The sequence below is a fragment of the Thamnophis sirtalis genome, unplaced genomic scaffold (assembly GCF_051295495.1).
Source record: "Thamnophis sirtalis isolate CommonGarterSnake01/CBP01778 unplaced genomic scaffold, rThaSir2_p1.2 scaffold_6, whole genome shotgun sequence".
Lineage (NCBI taxonomy): Eukaryota > Metazoa > Chordata > Lepidosauria > Squamata > Natricidae > Thamnophis > Thamnophis sirtalis.
This window is the reverse complement of record NW_028261386.1, coordinates 127,850,143-127,877,478: the sequence shown is the minus strand read 5'-3', so window position 1 is coordinate 127,877,478 and position 27,336 is coordinate 127,850,143. Positions and strand designations below refer to the sequence as shown.

At 41.3% G+C, this 27,336-nt stretch overlaps 1 protein-coding gene across 2 annotated transcripts; it reads right to left on the bottom strand.

The window, feature by feature from the left end:
* Positions 1–3,935: 3,935 nt before the first annotated feature.
* Positions 3,936–25,226, bottom strand: LGSN (lengsin, lens protein with glutamine synthetase domain). Of its 2 annotated transcripts, none has more exons than XM_087719165.1 (4): positions 25,076–25,226; positions 19,473–20,370; positions 13,667–13,851; positions 3,936–5,353 (listed from the first exon to the last, which is right to left on the bottom strand). In XM_087719165.1, the coding sequence occupies exons 1-4, from the start codon at positions 25,100–25,102 to the stop codon at positions 4,160–4,162; spliced, it is 2,304 nt and encodes a 767-aa protein (XP_087575291.1). In that variant the 5' UTR covers positions 25,103–25,226; the 3' UTR covers positions 3,936–4,159. The 2 variants fall into 2 exon arrangements, with proteins under 2 accessions (XP_087575291.1, XP_087575292.1); XM_087719166.1 differs by having other exon boundaries at positions 20,172–20,370.
* Positions 25,227–27,336: the final 2,110 nt, after the last annotated feature.

The following is a 27,336-nucleotide window of genomic DNA, read 5'->3' as shown; positions in this document are numbered from 1 at the left end:
TATAACATATATCCAATATAGAGCCGAGGTGGCGCAGTGGTTAAATGCAGCACTGCAGGCTACTTCTGCAAATTCGGCTGTTCAAATCTCACCGGCACAGGGTTGACTCCGCCTTCCATCCTTCCAAGGTGGGTAAAATGAGAACCCGGATTGTTGTTGGGGGCAATATGCTGACTCTGTAAACCGCTTAGAGAGGGCTGAAAGCCCTATGAAGCGGTATATAAGTCTAACTGCTATTGCTATTGCTATATATGAAAGTAGATAACCAAAAAATTAACTAGGTTTTATAATTAGTAAGTAGTAATTTAGTAACTTATAGATTGTTATGTTAAATAAATAATTGATAAGGGCAATAAGGTATACATATATGTTGGTTTGATAAGAAGAAAATAGATATAACAGTAAAGGTTTTTTTTTTAAGTAATAACAATGGAATGATAAGGATAAGGAATATAGTTAATTATATATATGTGTGTGTGTGTGTGTGTGTGTGTGTGTGTGTGTGTGTGTGTGTGTACACTACCATAACAAAAGGAATCTGGACACAAATTGTAAACAGTGACTTGGAGGAAAAAAGGGCTAAGAACTTTGTCAACTAATTTTTGTTTAGAAAATGTTATAAAGGTTTAAGGCTATTGGATGACTTTGTAATAATTAATGAACTGCCATTAGGTGGTTGTGTTTTTAGCTATGGATTATTCTAGGCAAAAGGACACAAAAACAATTTCAGTCAAATGAGAACTATGATATGTTGAAAGTAAGACTCATTAAGAACTTTGACATTTGATATGAATGTAAGTAAAGACTATGGAAGAGATGCACGAAAGCTAATTGTAACCAATTGACACACTTTCTACAAGATGTAATGCAAGATGATTATTTTTTTGTGTGTGTGTTGTTTGTTTAATAAAAATAAAAAAAAATGGGGAAAAAATGGGATAATGAAAGTGAGCCAAAATGGATATTGTTTTGATAATGTGCAACTCCTTAACTTGTTTTCCGTCAATTAATTACAAATGAGAAAATGAATCTTCTGGGACGAAGTGTAAATAGATAAGATACTTATATTTTCTGTCCTCAGCATCTGAGTGCACCTCTTCAAAGGCAAATGGAAATGTAATCCCTCAGTGAGACACTACCATGTAGTAGTTGCGGGTTTTGTGTGCTCTGGGAGATTGAAAGCTATGCCAGAAGTTCAACAATATAGACAAGTCTCTTAGAGAAGCCAGATAAAGTGTGTCTCCCCCATAAACAATATAGTGGACATAATTTACCAGATTGGTCATCAATAAAGTCCGTGCTGGGTGTTGGAATTCCTGAACATCTAATGGCAAATGATCTATAGGACTCAGGACAGTTGACTGAACAACCAGGGCTAGTAGCTGCAGGACTATTGGAAGAAAAGGCATTTATTCATTGCAAATATATGAGGACTGATAACAAAGGTATAATGATTAGCTGTTATAAATAAGTCCAATAAAAAGAGTATTATCAGAAAAAAATGCACTGGTTCTAGAAAGAACAACATCTAGAATCAGAAATTGCAGAGCAGGGGCTAAGCAAATCAACACCAGTTTATAATATGAAATAAGCAGTTAGACTTATATACCGCTTCATAGGGCTTTCAGCCCTCTCTAAGCGGTTTACAGAGTCAGCATATTGCCCCCAACAACAATCCGGGTCCTCATTTTACCCACCTTGGAAGGATGGAAGGCTGAGTCAACCCTGAGCCGGTGAGATTTGAACAGCCGAACTGCAGAACTGCAGTCAGCTGAAGTAGCCTGCAGTGCTGCATTTAACCACTGCGCCACCTCGGCTCTTACCATAAAGAATTTACAGTAGCAGAATTGGAAGAACTGCAGGTTTACCCAGGGTAAAGAAATTGAAATCTTGCCAGAAGTAGTTCAGGCTGTAGAAGCAAACCAGAGAGATTTGGCAGTAGAGAAAGCCAGTATAGTTATTGAATTGTTTCCATTCTCCAACTAGGCACCCTCTCCTCACTCTTCTTCTAATAAAGAACAAAGCCCTCTAAGAATTTAAACAAAATAATAACTGAGCATCTGGAACAGTACAAAACAACAGCATGAGGTTGCCTCCATTGAAGCTGGTTACAAAAAAAAAACACAGCTAGCACAAAAAATAAAAGATGCCAATACTATAATATCAAATATAAGCACCAGTTCACTGCAAGAAGCAAACCGCTTCACTTGTATTTGGTGCAACACGTCTGCAGTTATAACTGAATACCTTGAATGTAAAATAAACAAAGAAGAAAAAGGCCAAATGGGGCACCACCAAAATGAAAGACCAAGTTGGAAAATAAGATCAGCAAGCTGTGATCAAATGCAAGCAAGCTAGAACAGATGAAAAAAAAGAAGAAGAAGCTGAAGAACAGCAAAGGAAAGAATACCTGATCAAGAAGCGGCACCCAGAAATATGTGAAGATCAAGGAAGGATTGGAAATAATAAAGCAGCAGATTAAAGCTATAAAACCAAGAAATCAGCAGGTAAAGAAGCTTGAAATGCACACTAGAAGCTTTGACTAGACAGGCAGAGCAGAAAAATAATGACGATGAATCGTGCCCTTTATCCATGCATAGACTTTGATCGACTCTACTTAACAAGAAGCATAGATGACAGAGGTGGGTTCCTACCGGTTCGCACCGGTTCGGTAGAACCGGTTCGTCAAATCTACCGAACCGGTTAGAAGAGGTTCCACCAGTGGACCCGGAAAGCAGGCCACACCTACAGAAGAGGTTCCAAAAATTTTTGAAACCCACCACTGATAGATGAGCATGGAATGCTTCAGGTACCCCAGACAATTAAGGAAGACAAAAGGGCATTGGAGAAATACCAGCAAAGTGGGCAGCAAAGAGCACGCACTGAAGCTAGTACACCATGAAGGTTTATTGAATACCTAAAAGACTAAACTAGGCTGCAAGAAAGACTAAATGAATAGCAAAGAAACATGGCAAGGCAAAGCAAAACAAAACATGGCCAGTACACACACACACACACACACACACACACAAACACACACACACACGTGAAGCAGACAACAACAAGCCTGGAAATAGCTAAGAGCATGAAAGTTGAAGAAAGAGACAGAGGGGCTAATTCTGGCTACACAAGACCAAGCCTTAAGAACAAATGCATACAAAAATCAGAATTGAGGAGAGTATCAGACAGCAAAGAGGGAACGGAGCGAAGGAAACAGTGAACCACCTACTTGGCTGCTGCAAAAACTGGGACTTTACATTCAACAAACACCTGTCACATAACAACACAGACTTAAAATAATTGATAAAATGTCTGGATAATGGACCGGTGCTGTAGCTGGAAACAACAGAAGAGAAGATAGAAGTAGAACTGTGGCAAAAGACAGCAAAGATACTACCAATAGTAATGGGTACCTTGAATACAATCCCAAAACTACTGAAGTACCATTTGAACACTATCAGCATTGACAAAACCCTCTTCAGTCAATTGCAAAAGGCATGTTTTACTTAGCACAGCTGCAACAATAACTGTAACATCATCAAACAACAGCATCTGTCTATCCCAGATCCTTGGGGAGGACACAAGTGGACAAAAAGGCCAAAGCCAGTCTAAAAATTTGGCTGACTATGAAACCTAGCAAATAATTTTTTTTAAAAAAAAAATATCTATGGAGACTTTTTTCCCTAGACAGGAAGAAAGGTTTGCTTTGATTATTTGAGAGAGAAAGCAGGTTAGTCTCTTTTCATGGCATTCTATGAGGTAATATTCCCCCTCCCAAATTGTAATTAATCAGAGGAAAACAAGACATGAAGCTGAATGCAGCTGAAATCTATATATAACAAGAGGACATGTAGACTGATCTCCAGGAAAAACAGTCTCACGCAAAACAACCTATATTCAAATAAAGGGCTATAGGAAACTAATATTCTACTAAAACTTCATGTGCATTACATTTTCTCATGGTTTTTTAATAACCATTTACAGTAAATCAGTTCATGGCTACCTACACTTTTATGAGCTGTACTACAGCTTGTAAGAAAAAGAGGAGTTCTTAAAGTCACTTTAAAAGATCACTTATAAAAGAAATGCGATCCAAAGACTTTCCGGATCTACAGCTACATTGCTTAGCTTCTATTAACTCTCCAATCTCATCTTCACACTAGATAAAATATTCCAAAAATTTATTCCTTTCCACATCCAGTTCCTCAGTTTCCACCTCATACTGCTTTATGTTGATAAAGTACTGGACGAAATAATCCCCCAGCGCTTCCCTGATACACTCATCTTCCTGGAGAGCCACAAGAGCGTCTTCCAGCTTCAGAGGGATCAGGCCTGCTTTCGGCAGAGTGGAGCTCTGGATCTTCCCTGAGGTCTCCTGGAACGTAAGCTTTCTCTTTACCCCATCCAGACCGGCTGCGATTGTAGCCGAGAGCACCAGGTAAGGGTTAGCCGTGGCTGAGCCCAGTTGGTTTTCTATCCAGGTTCCCTTGTCACCATGATTTTGGATGTTAAACGCACAGCTGTTGTCGTTCCATGCTCCCTTGGCAACCACAGCTTCCTTGGAGCCTTTGCCACACCCGCTATAGGCTTTGCGGCAGGTGACGGTGGGGGCCATCAGGCAGCTCAGAGCTGCAGAATGCGTCAGTAACCCGGCCATCCAATTCTTCCCTATCTCAGTTAGGTCTGGGGCTTCAGAAGCAAATAAATTATGCTGTCTATTGCTGTCCCAAAGGCTGTGGGTCAGAATGCCAGAATTATAGAACCCATCCTCGGTGAAAAAACTGGCAATATAATTGTACTTTTTGGCTACCTCTTTAATGCCTGTCCGGAAAGTGAAAGCACTGTCCGCGGCACCAAGCCCAAACTCTGGGTGAAAAGAGATCTCCATCTGGCCAGGCCCAGCTGAGGATGAGAAGCTTTCGGTGTTTGCCCCAGCGTGGTACATGCCATCCATGAGTTCCTGGATGAAGGACTGGTCGTGGTTGCTGAGTAGGGTGGCAGCGGGAAAAGATATTGTCTTTGAGTTGACAATTTCAGCAATGCCGTAGACGCAGAATTCATACGTGAAGGCAGAATACAGCGCAAAGCTGTTTTCCCGGAGCTGATTCAACTGCTGCTTGGCAATGTGCCGGGGCGAGGTCAAGAGAGGGTTGCCCATCACCATAAAGGGATCGCAGATCACCCTTGCCGTTTGTTCCACCCACGGTAAGATCCGGAATGTTGATAAATCGGGTCTCAGGATGATGTCACAGTTAAAGCTGCTTGCAGGAGCGTGACCTGTCTCACGGTCCCTTGGATTCAAGGTCAGCTCAAGGTAGCCTTTTGGCATGGCAACCCCATAAATTGCTTTGGTCTAAAGAGAAGGAAGAAGAACATATGGCTATGCTTTGGATGAATTAAGTAATCCTTAAGTAGCACTATCACATTGACACATTACATTTCGGAGGAAAACCTTTGAAGTCTCAGAAGGAACCATAAAGTCCCTTGTCCAAGGGAAAAGACGTACACTGTATATTTCAATCAGAAACTTCTTGTGACCATTATGAAGAATTAGGAGTTGACATGGGATGTGTGTATATTTATTTGCATGTGTATGCTTGTATGTGTTTGTCTGTGTGTGTATAGCAATAGCACTTAGACTTATATACCGCTTCACAGTGCTTTACAGCCCTCTCTAAGCGGTTTACAGAGTCAGCCTCTTGCCCCCCAAAATCTGGGTCCTCATTTTACCCACCTCGGAAGGATGGAAGGATGAGTCAAGCTTGAGCCTGGTGAGATTCAAACTGCCAAATTTCTGGCAGCCAGCAGTCAGCAGAAGTAGCCTGCAGTACTGCATTCTAACCACTGCGCCACCACGGCTCATATGTGGGGTGGAGAGACAAAAGGCTGAATAAACAAGCCATAATGCTGCTAAGAAAGGAATAGCAATAGCAATAGCAGTTAGACTTATATACCGCTTCATAGGGCTTTCAGCCCTCTCTAAGCGGTTTACAGAGTCAGCCTATTGCCCCCAACAACAATCCGGGTCCTCATTTTACCCACCTCGGAAGGATGGAAGGCTGAGTCAACCCTGAGCCGGTGAGATTTGAACAGCCGAACTGCAGAACTGTTCAGTCAGCTGAAGTAGCCTGCAGTGCTGCATTTAACCACTGCGCCACCTCGGCTCTCTTCAGGTCTCTGGGTCCAGATCCTACAATCAAGTCAGTTCGCTAATGACCTTCCAGAAAGCAGCAAATGAGAGGATGGTGACATAAAGAGATCAGAACACACCAGCTAGAATAACCATAGTGTTGCATTATGGGACTGATGCTGCTCACTACCTTTTTGAGAAAGAATACCGAGAATCAGCAATTAGACCAAGCTTCTCCGGGAATGCAGATATTCATTTTAATTTATGATATTATTTTTTAAAAAATGTGTTCAGCTACAAAGAACCGAAAGCAAGTTCAATTTCATTGTAGCCTTAAGTGCTGTCTGGGTAGAAAGGAAGATTAAAAAGGATAATGATGATGATGACAAGGATGTTAATAGTGTTGCAACGTTGTGAGTTTAAAATTTGAGTTTCTACATGCCCTACAGAATTTCATTTCCGAAGGCTTCCTCTGTTGCATTTTGCTAATATTAGGGAGGTGGAAACAATCTTAAAGGAGCGAACGGCAATGAAAAGAGATGGGATATTAGCTGTGTGTATCCTAACTGAAACAATAGCTTTTCAAATTTTAATGCGATCACCCATAAGATCGTTATGTCAAGAGTATAAAATTACTTTCCAGCATCATTTTTTCTTTGAAATCTTTTGTAATGTCCTCCTTGAAAAATCGTGATAGTGATATTTATTTATTATTTATTATTAAAATTTATATGCCGCCCAATCCCGAAGGACTCCGGGCGGCTTACAAAAAAGAAGAAGAGGAAGAAAAAAAATTAGAAAAGGACAGATTTAAAATCACAACAAATGCATTCGTTCAATCGGGGCTGGACCTCAACAATGAGGTCAACAGCCCCAGGCCTGCCGGAACAGCCAGGTTTTTTACAGCTTTCCTGAAGGCCATGAGAGTGGGTATGGTCCGGATCTCTGGGGGGTAGCTCATTCCAAAGGGTCGGAGCAGCCACAGAGAAGGCTCGCCTCCGGGGACCCTCCAGCTGACATTGTCTGGTTTAAATTGTATGGAAATAGCAATAGCAATAGCAGTAGACTTATATACCGCTTCATAGGCCTTTCAGGCCTCTCTAAGCGGTTTACAGAGAGTCAGTATATTGCCCCCAACAATCTGGGTCCTCATTTTACCCACCTCGGAAGGATGGAAGGCTGAGTCAACCCTGAGCCGGTGAGATTTGAACCGCTGACCTGCTGATCTAGCAGTAGCCTGCAGTGCTGCATTTAACCACTGCGCCACCTTGGCTCTTCCTAAGTCATCTAGGCTGACTACAATGGAACAAATTTCCATCGTAAATTTGGAATGGTATGTAGCAGTGGCGGGTTCCGGATCCCGGTGCAACCAGTACGGTGCAACAGGACCCAGCATCCTCCACATGAACGCGCACAGCATGTGCATGCATCCTTACCTTCTGCGATGCTCCGTGACGCCTCTGTGTGGCCTCCGCGATGCTCCAGCTGCTTGGCAGAGCTTCGCGCAGGCAACATAAGCCCCGTGCATGTGCGCGGAAGCGCCAAAGAGCTCAAATACAGGTAAGGACAGCGAGTGGGCCTTCCGGAGCACCGTATCAGAATGGTACCTGGTGCTCCCGGCAGGCTCCGGTATCCCCGTACAAGGGCGTACCAGTCGTAACCCACCACTGGTATGTAGGGATGAATTTGGGAGACAGGGAGAAGAGCTACAGCCAGGGTAATGGGCATATAAGAAGAACTTTAGTCCATAGCAAGAATTTGGGCATGGCAAACATCACAGAAAGAGCCCTCCATAGTTTCTTGGAGTGCAAAGATGAATTAAGAGTCATGCACTTTCAGACTTGCAAGAGTCTCTTAATGTAACCTCACAATAAAATAGAGGTAGTTCATCTGCATGTACCTCTGGTCTGTGTCACCCTGCCAATCTGATAAAACTTTACCCAATAGATCACACCCAAAAATGGCAATACACAGTAAATTGGTAAGACATCCAAATGCCTAAGAGTCAAAGGTGGTACTCAGCAGGTTCTGACCAGTTCTGGAGAACCAGTAGCGGAAATTTTGAGTAGTTTGGAGAACCGGTAAATACCACCTCTGACTGGCCCCGCCCCCTTCTTTTCTCTGCCTCCAGAGTCCCAGATGATCGGAAGGAAATGGGTATTTTGCGGTAACCTTCCCCTGGAGTGTGGTGGGGATGGAGATTTTACAGTATTCTTCCCCTGCCACGCCCACCAAGCTACACCTATCAAGCCACGCCATGCCCACCAAGCCACGTCCATAGAACCAGTAGTAAAAAAAAATTGAATCCCACCACTGCTAAGAGTACTGCAGACTTCTAAAGGCCATTCTATATAAAATAAGTGATTTTCCCCATCAGATTACAAAGAATATCTTACTGCTAAGTCTGAATTTAAAAACAAAGATTTTATCCATCGCTGTTCTTGGCCTTTGAATAATATTTGGGAGTCAGTGAATACTTGACTGAACTTAAAATAGGTTGAACCATTGCAGATGTGTTTTATTGCGAGATCTTTAAACCTTTTAACACAGCCTGTGTAGCAGCAGAGTGCCTGACATTCTGAGCTTTATTATTCAAATTGCAAAACTAGTTAATAGCAATAGCAATAGCAGTAGACTTATATAGCAATAGCAATAGCAGTAGACTTATATACCGCTTCATATGGCTTTCAGCCCTCTCTAAGTGGTTTACAGAGTCAGCATATTGCCCCCAACAACAATCTGGGTCCTCATTTTACCCACCTCGGAAGGATGGAAGGCTGAGTCAACCCTGAGCCAGTGAGATTTGAACCGCTGAACTGCTGATCTAGCAGTCAGCTGAAGTAGCCTGCAGTGCTGCATTTAACCACCGCGCCACCTTGGCCAGGTAAAGAGGGATCGTGTAAAAATATTAACAATACACGGTAGACATTAAGTGGCTTTGGAATGAGGCAATTCCTGACAGCAGCATTTATCAGTGCTTGGCAAAATGCACCCCCCCCCCCAAAAAAAATGCAAATGCTCCCAATCCACTACCTGTTGTGTTGTTTCCCAAACTGAGCAAGCAATGCTTGTTTGACAGTGTGCTTGGTATAAATTAATCTTGAATTTAGTAGCAACAGCATGTTGATTGCAAAACACGTTCTCTGAATCACAGAACGGGCCAGATGGGAAGGGATAAATTGTGAAGAGATGCATGTCGTTGACCTTGAAAAAGGAAAGTTTCATACGTTTGTGTTCCTAACAGTTTGGTAAAGGACTGTCTGTTTCCCAGGGAAACAGGTCCCTAGGCACAAGACAAGGACAGAGGATGGTACAGAGGCACTAAAGCAGGCCACACATTTGATGAAAAACCTTACCTTGACCTGGAAACTTGCGTGACCCGTCAAAATCGCGTTCCACAAAAGCGCGGTCGACGAAATCGCGTATGTGATGTCATCACAACGCGACGAAAAAGATCGAAAAATTGAAATAAAAATTAAATTACAGCAAGCCGATTCACATAAAGGTAAGTGTTAGGTTAAGGGTTAGGGTTAGGGTTAGGTTAAGGGTTAGGGTTAGGTTTAGAGCGTTAGCGTTACGTTTAGCGTTAGGTTAAGGGTTAGCGTTAGGTTTTTCGTTAGGTTAAGGGTTAGGTTTAGGGTTAGGTTTAGGGTTAGGTTAAGGGTTAGGCTTAGGGTTAGGGTTAGGGTTAGGTTTGGGGGGGTTAGGGGAAGGTTTTAGCTTTATTTTTACATTTTTCCATCTTTTTCGTCGCGCTGTGATGACGTCACATACGCGCTTTCGTCAACCGCGATTTTGTCGTCCGTGGTTTTGTGGTGGAACCGAAACCTGGCCATTCCAAATCTATGGGGTTATCAAAAATGATGCTCCGCTGCCTATTTTCTACCAATTCAAGGAAACATTTGCATATGTTTTCTCCCTTTCTCTTGTGCTAAAAAAAATGCTTTCTAGGGTGTTTCTTTCATTCTTCACTGAATGGGAGTGGACCGACTGGCCTATTGAACACGCAAAATCTTGCCAAACAGTAGCATCAGGGGTGGGTTTCAACCGGTTCGCGGCAGTCCCCACGAACCGGTTGGTCGGCGAACCCGGAAGTAAGTAACTTCCAGGAACGGCAAAGGGCCCACCCGCCTGCCCGCGCTCCTTACCGGTCTTTGAAGGCTTCTGCGCTTCCACGCAGGCGCATGGCACATACAGCGCCTGCGCGATTCTCCGCGAGCAGCTGGATGGCACATACAGCGCCTGCGCGAGTCTCCGCAAGCAGCTGGAGCATCGCACAGGCGCTAAGACACATGCGTGAACTGCGTGCGTGCACGAGGACGCTGCCGGCCCTGTTCCAACCAAACCGGTTGGAATGGGATTAGCAACCCACCCCTGAGTAGCATGGTCAACTCAGTACTTGAGCACAGTGAGTCTACCCACCATTTTGGTAACAGTATTTTAGTAGTGCAGAAAGTAAAGATCAGGCTGTAAGGTTTTATTTCACCTTCTAAAAATAGCACCAGTAATAACAATAGTCATAGTGTTATTCAGTAGATAACTGTACACCAGTATACAGCAAAACCATCTGCCATGGCCAGTATTATCATTAATGTCATGGTGTAGCTGCCACATTGTCAGTGCTATGCAGTTTGGCCTAGTGGTTTAAGGCACCAGGCTGGAAACCGGGACACTGTGAGTTCTAGTCCCACTTTAGGCATGAAAGCCAGCTGGATGACTTTGCTCTAATCCTCCCTCTCTCAGCCCAAACCATCTCACAGTGGTTTTATTGTAGAGAAATAGTAGGAGGAATGACTATTAGGTACATTCACTGCAGTGGTGGGATTCAAATAATTTACCAACCAGTTCTCTGACCAAATGACTAGGTGGGTAGGCGGGGCTCGGTGGTCATGTGATCATGTGGGCATGGCCAAGTCAGTGTCACTCATGTCGATGGGCACTTCGCCTTAGTTGTTACAATGGTAATAAGTGTTAACTGGAGAGGCTGTTTCTGTAAGCAGGGCAATAAAGATGAGGCTGGAAACAACTCCAGAATGTTTCCTTCCTGCCTTCCTTACAGGATTAGCCCTGTAAGGAGCCGAGGTGGCGCAGTGGTTAAATGCAGCACTGCAGGCTACTTCAGCTGACTGCAGTTCTGCAGTTCGGCTGTTCAAATCTCACCGGCTCAGGGTTGACTCAGCCTTCCATCCTTCCGAGGTGGGTAAAATGAGGACCCGGATTGTTGTTGGGGGCAATATGCTGACTCTGTAAACCGCTTAGAGAGGGCTGAAAGCCCTATGAAGCGGTATATAAGTCTAACTGCTATTGCTATTGCTATTGCTATAAAGTGGGGAAAAAACAAAAGATTTCTTCCAATAACCGGTTCTCCGAACTGCTTAGAAAGTTACCAACCAGTTCTCCCGGATAGGTGAGAACTGGCTGAATCCCACCACTGATTCACTGCCTTAGGTTATTTATAAAAATAATGGAGGCAAGATAAAAATAAATAAATGAACGTATGACTGCACATGCGTAGAAAATGGAATACATTTGAGTTCCATAAATCAGGCCATAAAGATAGAAGGATTGTACTAAGAAATGTCAACTGCTACATGTGTGGAAAAATACAGAAGGAAGTTTGCTATGAAAACAGAAATGTTTTGAAGACAAGAAAAACTTCTCAGAACAAGAGATGGTTCCCATGTGAACTAAATGAGGCAATGGCATTCCGACTGAAAAAGTAGTACTTACTTTCTTACTGACTAAGCAGTAAGAAAAGATTGCCACACTGGGACAAGCCAAGCTTTGCTGGAAATTATAATATTAGAAAGGAATTATAGTGTTTAGGACAGAATGAGGTACTGAGGTGTCCTATTCAATTCTCCTGAAATCCAGCCTTGCTAGTTAGATTGTGAACTGGAAATGCACAGTTGTGAGAGCATGACTTAATAGAGCTTTTAATTCAGAAAGTGAATTACAAAGCTGTATTCCTGCTTCTTGATAATCTGAGTCTCTGGATAAATAAGAATAAAAAGTAATCCGATCGTATTTTACGACTCCTGGTATTACAGTAGCAGCGATAATAGTATTTTAAAGGAATGATTTATACTTCCATGTCACGTTTAATTTTCTTCAGATGGCATTAATTCAAGCAAGTATACGTTATTTTAGAAAACTGAGCTGGGCAAACACACACAGAATGACTACAAAAGTTATCAGCTTATTACCTTTTAGCAGTACTAAATTCCATGGAAAACAGTTGATATCTGTTAATGCCTAAATGTCATCAATGAAATACAATAGATTTAACCTTAAAGTTGAAAGAACAGAGCCTAATGAAGCCAGAGCTAAAAACAAAACAAAGCCAAATGTATTTTTCTACAGTTCAAAGGAAATATAGCACGAAAGCAAATGCCACTGCATTTCTAATTGTACTAGCATATTTTTATGATCACTGAATGAAAACTGAAATATTCATGATAAGAATTAAACAAAAAAGCTGCCTTTAAGCTGCCCATGCTGGCTATTGCAGAAACAACCTGCAAAAAAGCTACTGGTGATCTCTTATTTTCCATAGAAAACTTACCAAATAATGTGACCTTTAATTGTTGCTTAACAAAATAACTAATACTGTACTACCACGTTACAATTTAAACCATTATGCATTTCTGTGGTATTATCTGATTGGATTGAACCACTCAGAAAATTTGGGGGGTTTTGTCACTAGAGTAATTCACATGCTGTCCCACTGTTTGCCGTGGACTCTTGAAATTTTCTAGGATCAGATCAAACCAACCTTTTGTTAAGGTAATCAATAAAAAAAGATACACATGAGGAGGAAAAGCTGGAATGTGTAAAAAGGAAACATGTGGCCAAGTTGCATGAATTAAAATTTCTTAATAATAGAGGGAGAGTGATGAATAAAACATATTTAGAAGGTTCTTGGCAGAGGTGGGTTCCTACCAGTTTGCACCTATTCGGTAGAACCGGTTCGTCAAATCTACCGAACCGGTTAGAAGAGATTCCACCAGTGGACCCGGAAGCAGGCCACACCTACAGAAGAGGTTCCAAAAATTTTTGAAACCCATCACTGGTCCTTGGATATGATTATTCTACACTATCATGCTCCTATTTATAAAACTCAGTGCCTCTGTGAAAGGTAAGGATGACGACTGCGTTTGTGGTGCAATCAGAACATTGCGTGTGTTGAAGTTGTTTTAACGCAAACCAAAGACGCCTTTTAAAAAACAAGTTTACATCCTATTCTTATGCATGCCGGTGCTGTGTGTGAGGTAATTTAAGGTGGTTCTGACAAGTGTCGTCGGCATCTTCATATCCGGTCACATGGGCGGCAAGCCACTCCCATCCGGTCACATGGGTGGCAAGCCACTCCCACAAAGGAGGCCACACCCACAGAGTAGGTTCGAACAATTTTTGAAACCCACCACTGGTTCTTGGTGAACCTAAGGGCTATGGCATACTAGAGTAACAAAGCTGTGCAAAACAGCAAAAGGAGGGCCAGTGTGCCCAGGAAACAGGAAAAGAATATAGACATACCCGGAAAAACCGTGAAGGGATGCTCTTGGATCTTGACACCCCGTGGATATCTGTGGTTTCAAACCTGACAAAATGGACGTTATCCCTTGCCATCTGTTCTTCGATGTGCTCTATCTCAGAGGTGAAGTGAAGGAAACTGTCACTGCCCAGTTTCTTCCCACTGGAATCTCTTCTGGATTCTTTTTCTTTAAATGAAAAATTAAAATGCAGTCACCATAAGGCAGGGTTTAATAATTTGCCATTAACGTACTTTTTGACATGATATTTGAGAGATGGGTGCCCTTAAGAATCCCAAGGGTTCGACGCTATCAGTTGCATACAAGGAAAACCAGTACAAAATGTTTTACAGATGGCACCTGGCACCCACAAGGTTAGCTAAAATCTTAACAAATACCTCCCCAAAATGTTGGAAATGCAAATAGCAGTTAGACTTAGACTTATATACCGCTTCATAGGGCTTTCAGCCCTCTCTAAGCGGTTTACAGAGTCAGCATATTGCCCCCACAGTCTGGGTCCTCATTTCACCCACCTCGGAAGGATGGAAGGCTGAGTCAACCTTGAGCCAGTGAGATTTGAACCTCTGAACTGCAGATAACAGTCAGCTGAAGTGGCCTGCAGTACTGCAACTTAACCACTGCGCCACCTCGGCTCTTCCAATACACGGAACATATTACCCTTTACGGTGGATCTGTGAGGAGGCTAAATTTTTTTGGAAAAGGATCAAAAATTGGCTGGAGGCAATAACAGGGGTTAAAATAGAATGGAAACCTGAAGTTTTTTTATTAGGAATTATGTCTGCAAAATACAAAAAAGAAATCCAGTATTTAATACTACATATAATTATGGCGGCAAGGATTGCCTTTGCCCAGAAATGGAAAAACAAATTAATCCCAAGTGAAGATGAAATAATAAGAAAGGTTATGGATTGTGCCGAAATGGACAAACTAACTAAAGAAATCCAGGGAAAAGAAGAATCAGAATTCTACCAGATATGGGATAAATGGTATAGGTGGATGGAGGAAAGAAACAAGAATCAATGAAGGAATATAACAAAACTCAAAAAATAATAGTTATGAGTAAAATAAGAGGGTTAAGAATGGTGAAATCCAAATGAAATAGAATAGAAGGGGAAATAATATAAGGTGAGCGGTATCGATTGATGATTGCTATTATAAAGAACAGGAAGTTCCTGTTCGTATTGTATTGTGTAAATGTGGTATACGTCTAATTTTTGTGTGTTTGTATTTTACATGTTTGTTAATAAAAATCTTTTTAAAAAAAGAAGAATTCCAAGGCTTCACCCTGCTTTGAATTCTGGGATGGAATGAAGGGAACCTGTCTTAAGACTGAATGATTAACACTTAACACAAGAAAGAAGTTAGCAAAAAAAATATAAATAACAGGACTGTGCAAAGAGTTCAAAAGAGATCCTTCCCAAACTCATTGGTCCAAGTAAGGTGCTTCTCCTTGAAGTGTTAATGTTGCTGCTTCCTCTGGAACACATAGCTTAGTGCATACCTGTGCTACCAGTTCCAATAGTGTTGACTATTCATCCACACACTTGTTTGTGGGTTCGTAAAATTTATATAGCTATACTTCTCACACTTGGGACAAAGAGATGCAGGCATGCCTTTAAAGCAGCTGTTCCTCCTCTGAACAAGCCAGTCACTTTAATAGTATTAGACTTTGAGAATAACTCAATCCAAGTATTTTGTGTACCCCGAATAAGAGATTGCTGCATGTGTATCTCCGGATGCAATTCAAGGTGTTGGTTATTACCTTTAAAGCCCTACATGACTTAGGGCCAGCGTACCTCTGAGACCGCCTACTGCCACATACCTCCCAGTGGCCAGTAAGATCCCACAGATTGGGCCTCCTTCAGATGCCGTCAGCCAGACAGTGTCGGCTGGCGGGCCCCCGGAGGAGAGCCTTCTCTGTGGCTGCTCCGACTCTTTGGAATCAGCTACCCCCAGAGATCCGGACCATACCGACTCTCATGGCCTTCAGGAAAGCTGTAAAAACTTGGCTGTTCCGGCAGGCCTGGGGCTGTTGACCTCACTGTTGAGGTCCAGCCCGATTTGAATGAATGTATGAGGTGTTGTTATTTTAAACTGTCTTTTTTTTCTCTTTCTTGTAAGCCGCCCGGAGTCCTTCGGGATTAGGCGGCATATAAATTTAATAAACAAACAAACAGACAGACAGACAGACAGACAGACAGACAGATAGATAGATAAATAAATAAATAAATTGATAAATAAATTGATAAATAGATAGATAGATAGATAGATATAGATAGATAGATAGATAGATAGACAGATAAATAGATAGATAGATAGATAGATAGATAGATAGATAGATAGATAGATAGATAGACAGACAGACAGACAGACAGACAGACAGAGATATAGAGATAGATAGATAGATAGATAGATAGATAGATAGATAGATAGATAGATAGATAGACAGACAGACAGACAGACAGACAGACAGACAGAGATATAGAGATAGATAGATAGATAGATAGATAGATAGATAGATAGATAGATAGATAGATAGATAGATAGATAGATGATAGATAGATAGATAGATAGATAGATAGATAGATAGATAGATAGATAGATAGATAAATAAATAAATAAATAAATAAATAAATAAATGTGATTTTCAAATAAAACCAAGCTTGGAGTCTAAACAGTCCTTTGACTGCAACTGTAGTTGAGCCCATGGCTTTCCCCAATTTTACAAAAAAAAAAAAATTGGGCCATAGTCATTAAGTGAATGACAAGAGTTATGAAGCAAATCCATCGTACCCAATGGACTTTTTAATTTTGCCAGAAACAAGAAGTAAGCACTACTTTCCAGCCAAAAAAAATGTTATAAATCTCAGTCCTCTGACTGCAGGATGTAGCAAAGGGTAATAAATATAGGCTGTTTGCCAAGTGTTGGAAATGTCCTCAGGTGATCATATAAAGGGAGGTGGCTGTCAGAGCTGGCCGGCACGCATGCTCATGCCGGAAAACGGAAAACCAGCTCTTCCAGTTTCCGGCCCTGCCGCACGCACCAAGGCCAGAAACGCAGAAGAGGAATGGGTGATGCCACACGTGCCAGGCAACATGGCTCTACGTGCTACTTCAGGCACATGCGCCATAGGTTCGCCATCATGGGTCTAGGCATAGGTTATCATGAACCAAACCACTTTTATCAATCTATATGATTGGTAGAATAGCAATAGCAATAGCAGTTAGACTTATATACCGCTTCATAGGGCTTTCAGCCCTCTCTAAGCGGTTTACAGAGTCAGCATATCACCCCCACAGTCTGGGTCCTCATTTCACCCACCTCGGAAGGATGGAAGGCCGAGTCAACCTTTGAGCCGGTGAGATTTGAACCGCTGCACTGCAGATAGCAGTCAGCTGAAGTGGCCTGCAGTACTGCACCCTAACCACTGCGCCACCTTGGCTCTTGTAAACACAAATGTGATGGTATCTACTCAAGCAAAATAAATCAATTTTAATCCCAGTTTTCCAAGATAGTAAATCCACAGCCAGATTATTTGAGGGTATAATTAACGACCTGCTGCCGAAAAAAGGAAAATGCTAGTCTTTTTTTATGTTTGCTGACCCACTGGTTCTATTATTCATTAAACTCTTTTATGCGAAAGGTCTATGGGATTCTTTCCACAAAGGAGCCAATTAAATGTACCACCTTTTGCTTCCCACACAATCTAGAGTGGAATTGGAATCTCCTACATCATCAAAACTGGAATGTAATTGGCTTTTAAGAGAATTTCAGTAAGAATAGCCAAATGACTTGAGAGCCATATAATTCTTGTTGGAATATCTCTTTTAACCCTCTTTTTTTTTTTTGCCAGTAACCAGAGTTACTCCTTAGTATATGTGTGACATATACTATATATATATATATATATATATATATATATATATATATATATATATATATATATATATATATATATATATATATATATATATATATATATATATATATATATATATATATATATATATATATATATATATATATACATATATATATATATATATATATATACATATATATATATATATATATATATACATATATATATATATATATATATACATATATATATATATATATATATATATATACACACACACACATACATACATACACACACACACACACACACACACACACACACACTATATACCGTGTGTGTGTGTGTGTGTGTGTGTGTGTGTGTGTGTGTGTGTTGTATTTGTGCTGATAAATAAATAAAGGGAGACTAGTATAGATCATTTCAAGCTATTTAGTTCTCATCAGCTAGCCATACCCTTACTGGGATTCGAATATTAGTAAAAATATTGGGTTTCTGTCTGGATGGTCTCTTGTGACGAGCCAATAGACAGAGAAAGGAAGCAGTAGGCTTCCTCCCATATTTGGCCATACCAGGGGTTGTGACACTAAATACATACCTATTTCCTTGGCTCAGCTGATAAGGAGGAGAACCTTGTGGCTTAGTGGTTAACACATCTGCCTAAGATGCAGCACAGGTTCTAATCCCACTATGGCTAGCTGATGAGAGCTAAATAGCTTGAAATAGATCTATACTAGTCTCCCTTTATTTATTTATCAGTACAAATACAACACACACACACACACACACACACATATATATGCACACACACTAAACACACACATAGCAATAGCAGTTAGACTTATATACCGCTTCATAGGGCTTTCAGCCCTCTCTAAGCGGTTTACAGAGTCAGCATATTGCCCCCAACAACAATCCGGGTCCTCATTTTACCCACCTCGGAAGGATGGAAGGCTGAGTCAACCCTGAGCCGGTGAGATTTGAACCGCTGAACTGTAGATAGCAGTCAGCTGAAGTGGCCTGCAGTACTGCACTCTACCCACCGCGCCACCTCAGCTCGGGATATATATAGCGAAATATTATATACATGTACAGGTATGATGACATAACAATGTTGATGTAATAACTGTAAGGTGTTGTAGAAGGGAAAAAATAATAATAAAAAAATCTGCTAAGGAAACCATCGTTCTCCAGCAAAAGTTCTGTACTATGTAGTGGCCGGGTGAGAATGAAATCTTTGCAATGTCATCTAACAGGCCACAGCATCTCACTCTATCTTGATGCTGCAGTTTGCTCCCGTTTTAACAGATCTGTCACTGCTTTGTCTAATTTTCCTTATAATTTGATTCTTGTGGTTTATCATTTTCTTTTATCTCTCCTTATACACAACGCTGCTTTTGAATGAAGATAGCATATAACGCCCGTGACCCGACAAATGCGCGGACGACAAAAGCATGCCGACAAAACCACGGTAACAAAACCGCAATGTCATCAACGCGCCGACAACAGCGTGCCGACAGAAGCGCGATTTAACTTACGGTAAGGGTTAGGATCAGGTTTAGGGTTAGGGTTAGGGTTAGGGTTAGGGTTAGGGTTAGGGTTAGGGTTAGGGTTAGGGTTAGGGTTAGGGTTCGGGTTAGGTTTAGATTTAGGGTTAGGTTTAGGGTTAGGGTTAGGATTAAGGTTAGGGTTAGAGTACGCTTCTGTCGGCGCGCTGTTGTCGGCACACTTCAGCGCTCATTCGTCGGCGCGGTTTAGAACTCACGGTTTTGTCACCGCGGTTTAGTCGGGCGCGCTTTTGTCGGGCGCCCTTTTGTCGGTGAACCTATAACGCCATAGTATCAATTTCACCAATCTTATTTGTATCGTATGCTTAGCTGATAATAGCACAATCCCTCTATTTCACGTGGGACTTAATGGGCTTACCAGATGTGGGCTCAGAGTTAGCAGGTGGAGCTCTGGCCACCTTTGGAAAAGGGGCCTGTTGACTCCCAACAGGCTGTTCCACATCATCCATTTTTGATGGCTGTTTCTCCAGCCCAGCAGAATTGTAACCCAGTTGGGGCTTTCCTCCTTGCCCTGATCCATGCGTGTGCACAATGGGAACTTCCTGGTCAATGCCTCCTAAATGAGGAGGAAGAGTTTCCATGCATTGACTCTGTTCCTCCCTAGACTTCAGACGTGCACGGCAAGAGGTAGGCCTATGTTCACTGCTGTCCCAAGTCCAGTTGCTTAACAAGGGACTCTCTTTCGATACACGCTTAAACTCTTGCAAAGTTTGGTTGGGAATGCCAGGCTCCAAAACAGACACGTCTTTCCGGTCTTCTTTTTCCTGGGTTGCTATAGGATGATCCCCGTCCATCTCCTCTGTCGGGTGGGACTTACCCCCATCCCGCACTGAGCAAGTGTTATCTTCACATGACGCTATTTCAGAGGTCTCCTCGCTCCTCCTTGCGTCTAGCCACCCCCGTTGCTCATCTTTGCTCTCTACGTCAGCTTCAAATGTTTGGTCTTTTCTGCCAAATGATTCTACACCCCTGCAATCTTCTGAGTCGTCTCTGCATGATTCTTCTTGGCTGTGGGATAAGCCTTCTTTTACCTGGGAATCTTTGGGGAGGGTCTCACCTGCTTCCCGCAATGGAGGAGGTTTGTCTACGTACAGCTCCTGCATATCTGGATTAAAAGAGTTTGCCTGAAGAGACTCCTCCATGGCTTGACGTTCGGCTGCTGAGAGCTGCGTCCTCCTGATCTTGCTTCTTTGCCTGCTACTCAATCCACAAATACGGTTGCCATCAGTTTCCTCACGGTCAACTTCAGAAGACGTCTGCCAAAAATCAGAAACTCTTTTTGTTCAGAAAGCTTCGATTAAATGAAATATGCATTTAGACCAGAGGTGGGTTCCTACCAGTTCGCACTTATTCGGTAGAACCGGTTCATCAAATCTACCGAACCGGTTAGAAGAGGTTCCACAAGTGGACCCGGAAAGCAGGCCACACCTACAGAAGAGGTTCCAAAAATTTTTGAAACCCACCACTGCTACACACAGAGAGAGAGACAGACAGACAGACTGACACAGAGAGAGGGAGAAAGAGAAAGAAAGGAAGAAATGAATAAAGAAAAAAAGAAAAAAGAAAGAAAAAGAGTGAGAGAGAGATGAAAGAAAAAAAGAAAAAAGGGACAGAGAGACAAAAGGAAGGAAAGAAAGAGAAAGAAAGAAAGAAAGAAAGAAAGAAAGAAAGAAAGAAAGAAAGAAAGAAAGAAAGAAAACACATGGCTGGCAAGCCACTCCCACCAGGTCACATGGCCAGCAAGCCACTCCCACAAAGGAGGCCACACCCACAGAGTAGGTTCCAAAATTTTTTGAAACTCACCACTGATTTAGACTATAATGCTTCAGCCATGAAATGAGATCCTGTGAATACTCTGTTTTCCCCGGAAATAAGACCTCCCCAGATAATATGCCCAATCGGGCTTTTGAGCTCATGCACTAAAATAAGCCTTCCCCTAAAATATTTAAATCCATGCGCAGCCGGTCCCTGCCATTTCCTGGCCCCATGCGCCCCACATACACCTGCCATCCATGTGGAATGGCCTCTTGGAGGCTGCACCTACAAACCCCAGCTGCCGTGCCCTTTCTGGCAAGCTCAGCAATGCTAGGGCTGGCAAGAGTGTGCCAGAAGCAGAGACAGAACTTCCAGCCTCCTCTGGATCAGCTGGACCGCAGGCCACGGGCCAAGGTTAAGGAGCCTCTTGGATCTCAAAAATAATAAAACCTCCCCAAAAATAAGGCCAAGCACTTATTTTGGGGATCAAAAGAAAGTAAGACCCTGTCTTATTTTTGGGGGAAAGATGATATATGTATACACACATTCCAAAAGATCACATTTAAGTCACTATGACTTAAATTATATAAAACATCATCTACTCAAAGGCTTCCTAAATATTTAAATAATGTGTCCTTTGTTTTTCCTTATATTTTTACCTGATTATCTTTCATTGGCAGATTATAGGCAAGCTAGCCTTTCACTTTTATCAGCACAAAGATTCCTTGGGGAAAACCAAACTTCCTATGATCTTACAACGATTTTTCTTCAGGAAAAAATGCCTCTATTGCCTGATATGTAAGTTTCAATTCCACATCCTCGAACCAAATCTGGGCTGCTCATAAATGCATGCGCAAAGCGGTGCTACCATCTAGCTGCTGGGATTAAATACACCATGTCTAATAAAAACAAACCAGGGCATTGATTTAATTGTCTTTCACTCCCTTCCCTGACAAAATGCCAACCCGTGGAACCGTAATTTTTTTTTAAAAAAGGAGGCTGAGAATATACAATTGATCGAGACAATTTCCATTTCTCTTTCATCATAAATGTCAAGGTTAAGCTTGGGCTTGGAAAAAAAAAGACACTAGAATTGAATTCAAGAGAGCTCTGACACAGATGAAGCCTCAAATATGTTTGCTATATTGCAAATGTATATCCAGGAAATAGAAGGTGTATTTTTGCTTTGCTTTTACAATTGGTAGTAGCAGCCAACCTTTTCAGACTTCACAAAGCTAAGATAGATAGATAGATAGATAGATAGATAGATAGATAGATAGATAGATAGATAGATAGATAGATAGATAGATAGATAGATAGATAGATATAGAGAGAGATAAATAGATAGATAGATTGATTGATTGATTGATTGATAGATTGATAGATTGATAGATAAAGATAGATAGATAAAGATAGATATAGATAGATAGATAGATAGATAGATAGATAGATAGATAGATAGATAGATAGATAGATAGATAGATAGATAGATAGATATAGATATAGGTAGGTAGGTAGGTAGGTAGAGATAGAGATAGAGATAGAGATAGAGATAGAGATAGAGATAGAGATAGTGATAGAGATAGAGATAGAGATAGAGATAGAGATAGATAGATAGATAGATAGATAGATAGATAGATAGATAGATAGATAGATAGATAGATAGATAGATAGATAGAGATAGATAAGAGCCAAGGTGGCGCAGTGGTTAAATGCAGCACTGCAGGCTACTGCTAGATCAGCAGGTCAGCGGTTCAAATCTCACCGGCTCAGGGTTGACTCAGCCTTCCATCCTTCCGAGGTGGGTAAAATGAGGACCCAGATTGTTGGGGGCAATATGCTGACTCTCTGTAAACCGCTTAGAGAGGCCTGAAAGGCCTATGAAGCGGTATATAAGTCTACTGCTATTGCTATTGCTATTAGATAGATAGATAGAGATAGAGATAGATAGATAGATAGATGATAGATAGATAGATAGATAGATAGATAGATAGATAGATAGATAGATAGATAGATAGATAGCAATAGCAATAGCAATAGCAGTAGACTTATATACCGCTTCATAGGCCTTTCAGCCCTCTCTAAGCGGTTTACAGAGAGTCAGCATATTGCCCCCAACAATCTGGGTCCTCATTTTACCCACCTCGGAAGGATGGAAGGCTGAGTCAACCCTGAGCCGGTGAGATTTGAACCGCTGAACTGCTGATCTAGCAGTAGCCTGCAGTGCTGCATTTAACCACTGCGCCACCTTGGCTCAAGATAGATAGATAGATAGATAGATAGATAGATAGAGAGAGAGAGAGAGAGAGAGAGAGAGAGAGAGAGAGAGAGATAGATAGATAGATAGATAGAGGTAGGTAGGTAGGTAGGTAGGTAGGTAGGTAGGTAGGTAGGTAGGTAGGTAGGTAGGTAGGTAGGTAGGTAGGTAGATAGATATAGATAGATAGATAGATAGATAGATAGATAGATAGATAGATAGATAGATAGATAGATAGATAGATAGATAGACAGACAGACAGACAGACAGACAGATAGATAAAGATGATAAAAACAATTCCAAAGTTAGAGAACAAAGAAAAAAAATAAAGAATAGTGAATAAGTAAGACACAAAAAAATAGAAAGAAAACATTATAAATAAGCAGCTTCTGATCTTTTTGACAGTTATAAATGCATTTGTATTTTACCCTCTCTCTCTAAGGTTACATCATAATTTCCTTCTTTTTCATAAATTGCCCCTTCTAATGTTCAAATCCATAAATCACAAGGCAATCACAATTCCATAAGGGTTTCTCTTCTGGGATGTAGCCAAGGAAAGTCGAAGGACATACCCTTGAATTTACCAGAATGTTTCCCTTGAACGTTTGATTTCATGCTATAAATATTGAATGGAATTTGTTATATTGCATGGTATTTCTGCCAAGTCACACTTTCTCAAATGGACAGTTCGCTTTTTGAAATGTTGTATACTGGTTTGCAGTAAACAAAATCCCATTGTGAACAGTTCACTCAAAACTGTATAATTGATGGCAATACCATGTAAAAAGCTGAATAAAACAAGATGAGAATAAATTCACAATAGTCAACTAAAGAACTTAAGTAATGTCTTTCAACATCGTGCAAGTACCAGATAACCCAATATTCTATCTCCATCAGTTTAAAGCAATTATCGGGATGTATCTTAAGTGATTAGATCCCTGTCTTTCTCTATGTCTCTCTGTCCCTCTCTCTCTCCCACACCCAACACACACATACACATATACTTTATAAAACCAATACAGTCAGGGATATAGAAAGTTTATGCTCTGAAGCAGTGATAGTTATTTAAATAGTTATTTAGCCGCCCTGGGTCTCTTTGAGAGTGGGCGCCATACAAATTAAATCAATCAATCAAATATATTTTCTGTCAACCTTATCATTGTGCCATCTTGGAGCAGTTAACTTTTCCAATTTAGTACAAATAATCAGCTGGCACAGGGGACTTCGAGAGACTTTCAGCTTCAAAGAAAAAAGGGGTTTCAGTGCTTGCCTGAGTATTCCCCATAACAGATTTGTAATTTTGCCTACTTGCCAGAATCAGATTCAAGGCAAGAAGAAGTGGGATTTGTGGCTGATTAATCTCTTCTCCGCCATTGCATACTAAAACTTTATTATAGGAGGAGACTCACATCACTCTACATCAAATTGTTTAGTAACATAAACATATTCCAAGGAGAGAAGGAGAGAAGGAAGGAAGGAGGGAATGTAGGAGAGAAGGAAGGGGGGAAGGAAGGAGGAAAGGAAGGGGGAAAGGAAGGAGAGAAGGAGAAAAGAAAGGAGGGAAGGAAGGAAGGAAGGAGGGAAGGAGAGAAGGAGGGAAGGGGGAGGGAAGGAAGGAGGGAAGGAAGGGGAGTAGGAGAGAAGAAACGAGGGAATGAAAGAGGGAGGGAGGGAAGAAGAAGTAGGACCGTTGTAAGATAAGATGGATCTATGGGATGTTAAGAAAGCAATCTTCAAGTATATTGTCAACTGTAGGGAAAAATTGTGATAAATACATATTATTAATAACAGTTATGAGATCATATAATTGTGAATGTATATATGAAATTGATAAAATAAAAAAATTAATAATAATAAAAAAAAAATAAACATATTCCATCTTTGTGAAGTACTAACACTCAAGAGAGGAGATAAAAAAAATATTTCTCCTGGTTATTTTTTTTTCCTACCTGATAGCTGAAGGTGTCTTTCTCCATTTTCTACACGTACACATTTTGATTGCATCCCTCTGTGACTTCAGCTGGGAAAGTGTCCCCAGAATTTATAGATGTGCCTGTAATGAAGATGAGTTAGCACAGAATTTCTGACAGTTTCCCTCTTTTTGAAGGCTCTGTTAATAATGAATCTGGGATGAGGAGGGAAAGAGCTCTTAAATAAACACATAAATAAGTCTCATGAGTGTAAATTTCTAGAATTGTTTGGAAATAGTCACCTGATAAATGATTGGTAAACAACTACAGGAAACACAAAACATTTGCTTCACTTTTTTTTTTCTCTCAGCAAGACGGTGGAATTCTCTTGCTTTCTTCTGAAATGCAACACATTGTTTGAAAGGTGATAATAAAATGCTGTTGAACCCAGTATTACAACAACCGTAACAAAACAAAAAAACGTGGTCACAGAGAGAGGGCAGCTTCTATCCCTTGTTAATGGTGCTCGAATTTGGTGGGTCTTGTTTTGCTCAGCAGTTTCTACAAAGCTTTCAGAATCGGGTTGGACAAATACATTTGCATTGTTGTGGCTTTTCCCTCCATTGTGGATGGAGGTGAGGCATCACTGAAAGCAGGTTGCTAAGCCATGTGCATTTTGTTAACTAACTCAGCAGAATAAACCTGAAATCTGAACATTTTAACGGAGTAATTTGGGGAGTTAAAGACTTGTTTCCGTTCCCTTGATCACCACTGGAACAGCAAAAGTGTCCTGACGTTATGTGTAGTTTGTAACGTGTGAAGTTGAAGATGAGAATTCATAATAGGTTGTTCTTCTTTTACACATTTGTAAAGCAATCCCTGGGAATCAAACAATGGCAAAGGCATAGAAAGAAACAACTTGCTGGATTGTGGGGTAAGGATTCCTGTGCAGGATGTTTGAAAGTACAACAGAAAATCATTCCTTAATGTTCAACCTAATGAGATCAGGATGATACTATATTTGTGAGTACTGTGTATTTCACTTTACTACTTGGGGGTGGGGAGGCTGTGATTCATCTGTATACAATCAAAGGGGTATAAACTAGTTCTTCTTGATTTCAGAGGATCTATTTTTTCCTCACTTGCACAAACAGCAATACAGACATATTGCAGAAACCTCTTTTTTTCTCTCTCTGTTTCCTCAGGACAATGCATTTGATTCCCCCACACTGATGCCTGTGGAAGGAATTGTCCCAGTGGTGGGTTTCAAAAATTGTTCGAACCTACTCTGTGGGTGTGGCCTCCTTTGTGGGAGTGGCTTGCCGCCCATGTGACCAGATGGGAGTGGCTTGCCGCCCATGTGACCGGATATGAAGATGCCGACGACACTTGTCAGAACCACCTTAAATTACATCACACGCAGCACTGGCATGCATAAGAATATGATGTAAAGTTGTTTTTTAAAAGGCATCTTTGGTTTGCGTTAAAATAACTTCAACACACAAAATGTTCTGATTGCACCACAAACGCAGTAGTCATCCTTACCTTTCACAGAGGCACTGAGTTTTATAAATATGAGGATGATAGTGTAGAATAATCATATCCAAGGACCAGTGATGGGTTTCAAAAAAATTTTGGAACCTCTTCTGTAGGTGTGGCCTGCTTTCCGGGTCCACTGGTGGAACCTCTTCTAACCGGTTCGGTAGATTTGACGAACCGGTTCTACTGAATAGGTGCGAACTGGTAGGAACCCACCTTTGAATTGTCCATAACTGTACCCAGGTTAAAATAGTGGCATTTTTTTTCTTACCCAATACAGGTTTTGCCACAGATATACCTCGCCAACAGAGGTGGGTTGCTACCAGTTCAGCCCGTTTCGGCCGAACCGGTAGTCGAATTCAGGCCTGGGTCGCAGAACCAACAGCAACCCGGGCCTGCCACGCCCCCGAACTGGTTCCCTTGCTGCCGCTTGGCCGCCACCATTCTGGATTTTACTCACTGTAAATTGTTCTGTGCATGCGCGCAGAACAATTTACATTGAACAGCACACGTGCACATTGCACACAGGGGGAAATCCACCCATCCCTTTGAACATACTCACTCAGGAAGAATACTTGTGCAAAATCAATCAGTCAAGTCAACTTGCAATACACCTTTTTTCCCCCCAACTCCAGTTCCATTGAGAAAATGGATGGATGTTTTCCAACTAAGTGGTGACATTCAATAAGAGAGAGGGAAACAAAGCCAAGAGAATCCATTAATTCCTGCCAATGCCTGCCTTGTACACCATAAATATGGTC

What these genes read in the sequence shown, in the direction of transcription:
- LGSN (XM_087719165.1), bottom strand. Translation starts at nt 25,102, where the DNA reads ATGGAGAAAGACACCTTCAGCTATCAG. An exon ending in TAACTCTGAGCCCACATCTG is followed by an intron (nt 13,852 to 19,472) that starts GTAAGCCCATTA and finishes TTTCATTTAAAG; the next exon opens with AAAAAGAATCCAGAAGAGAT. An exon ending in TCCCTTCACGGTTTTTCCGG is followed by an intron (nt 5,354 to 13,666) that starts GTATGTCTATAT and finishes CCTTCTCTTTAG; the next exon opens with ACCAAAGCAATTTATGGGGT.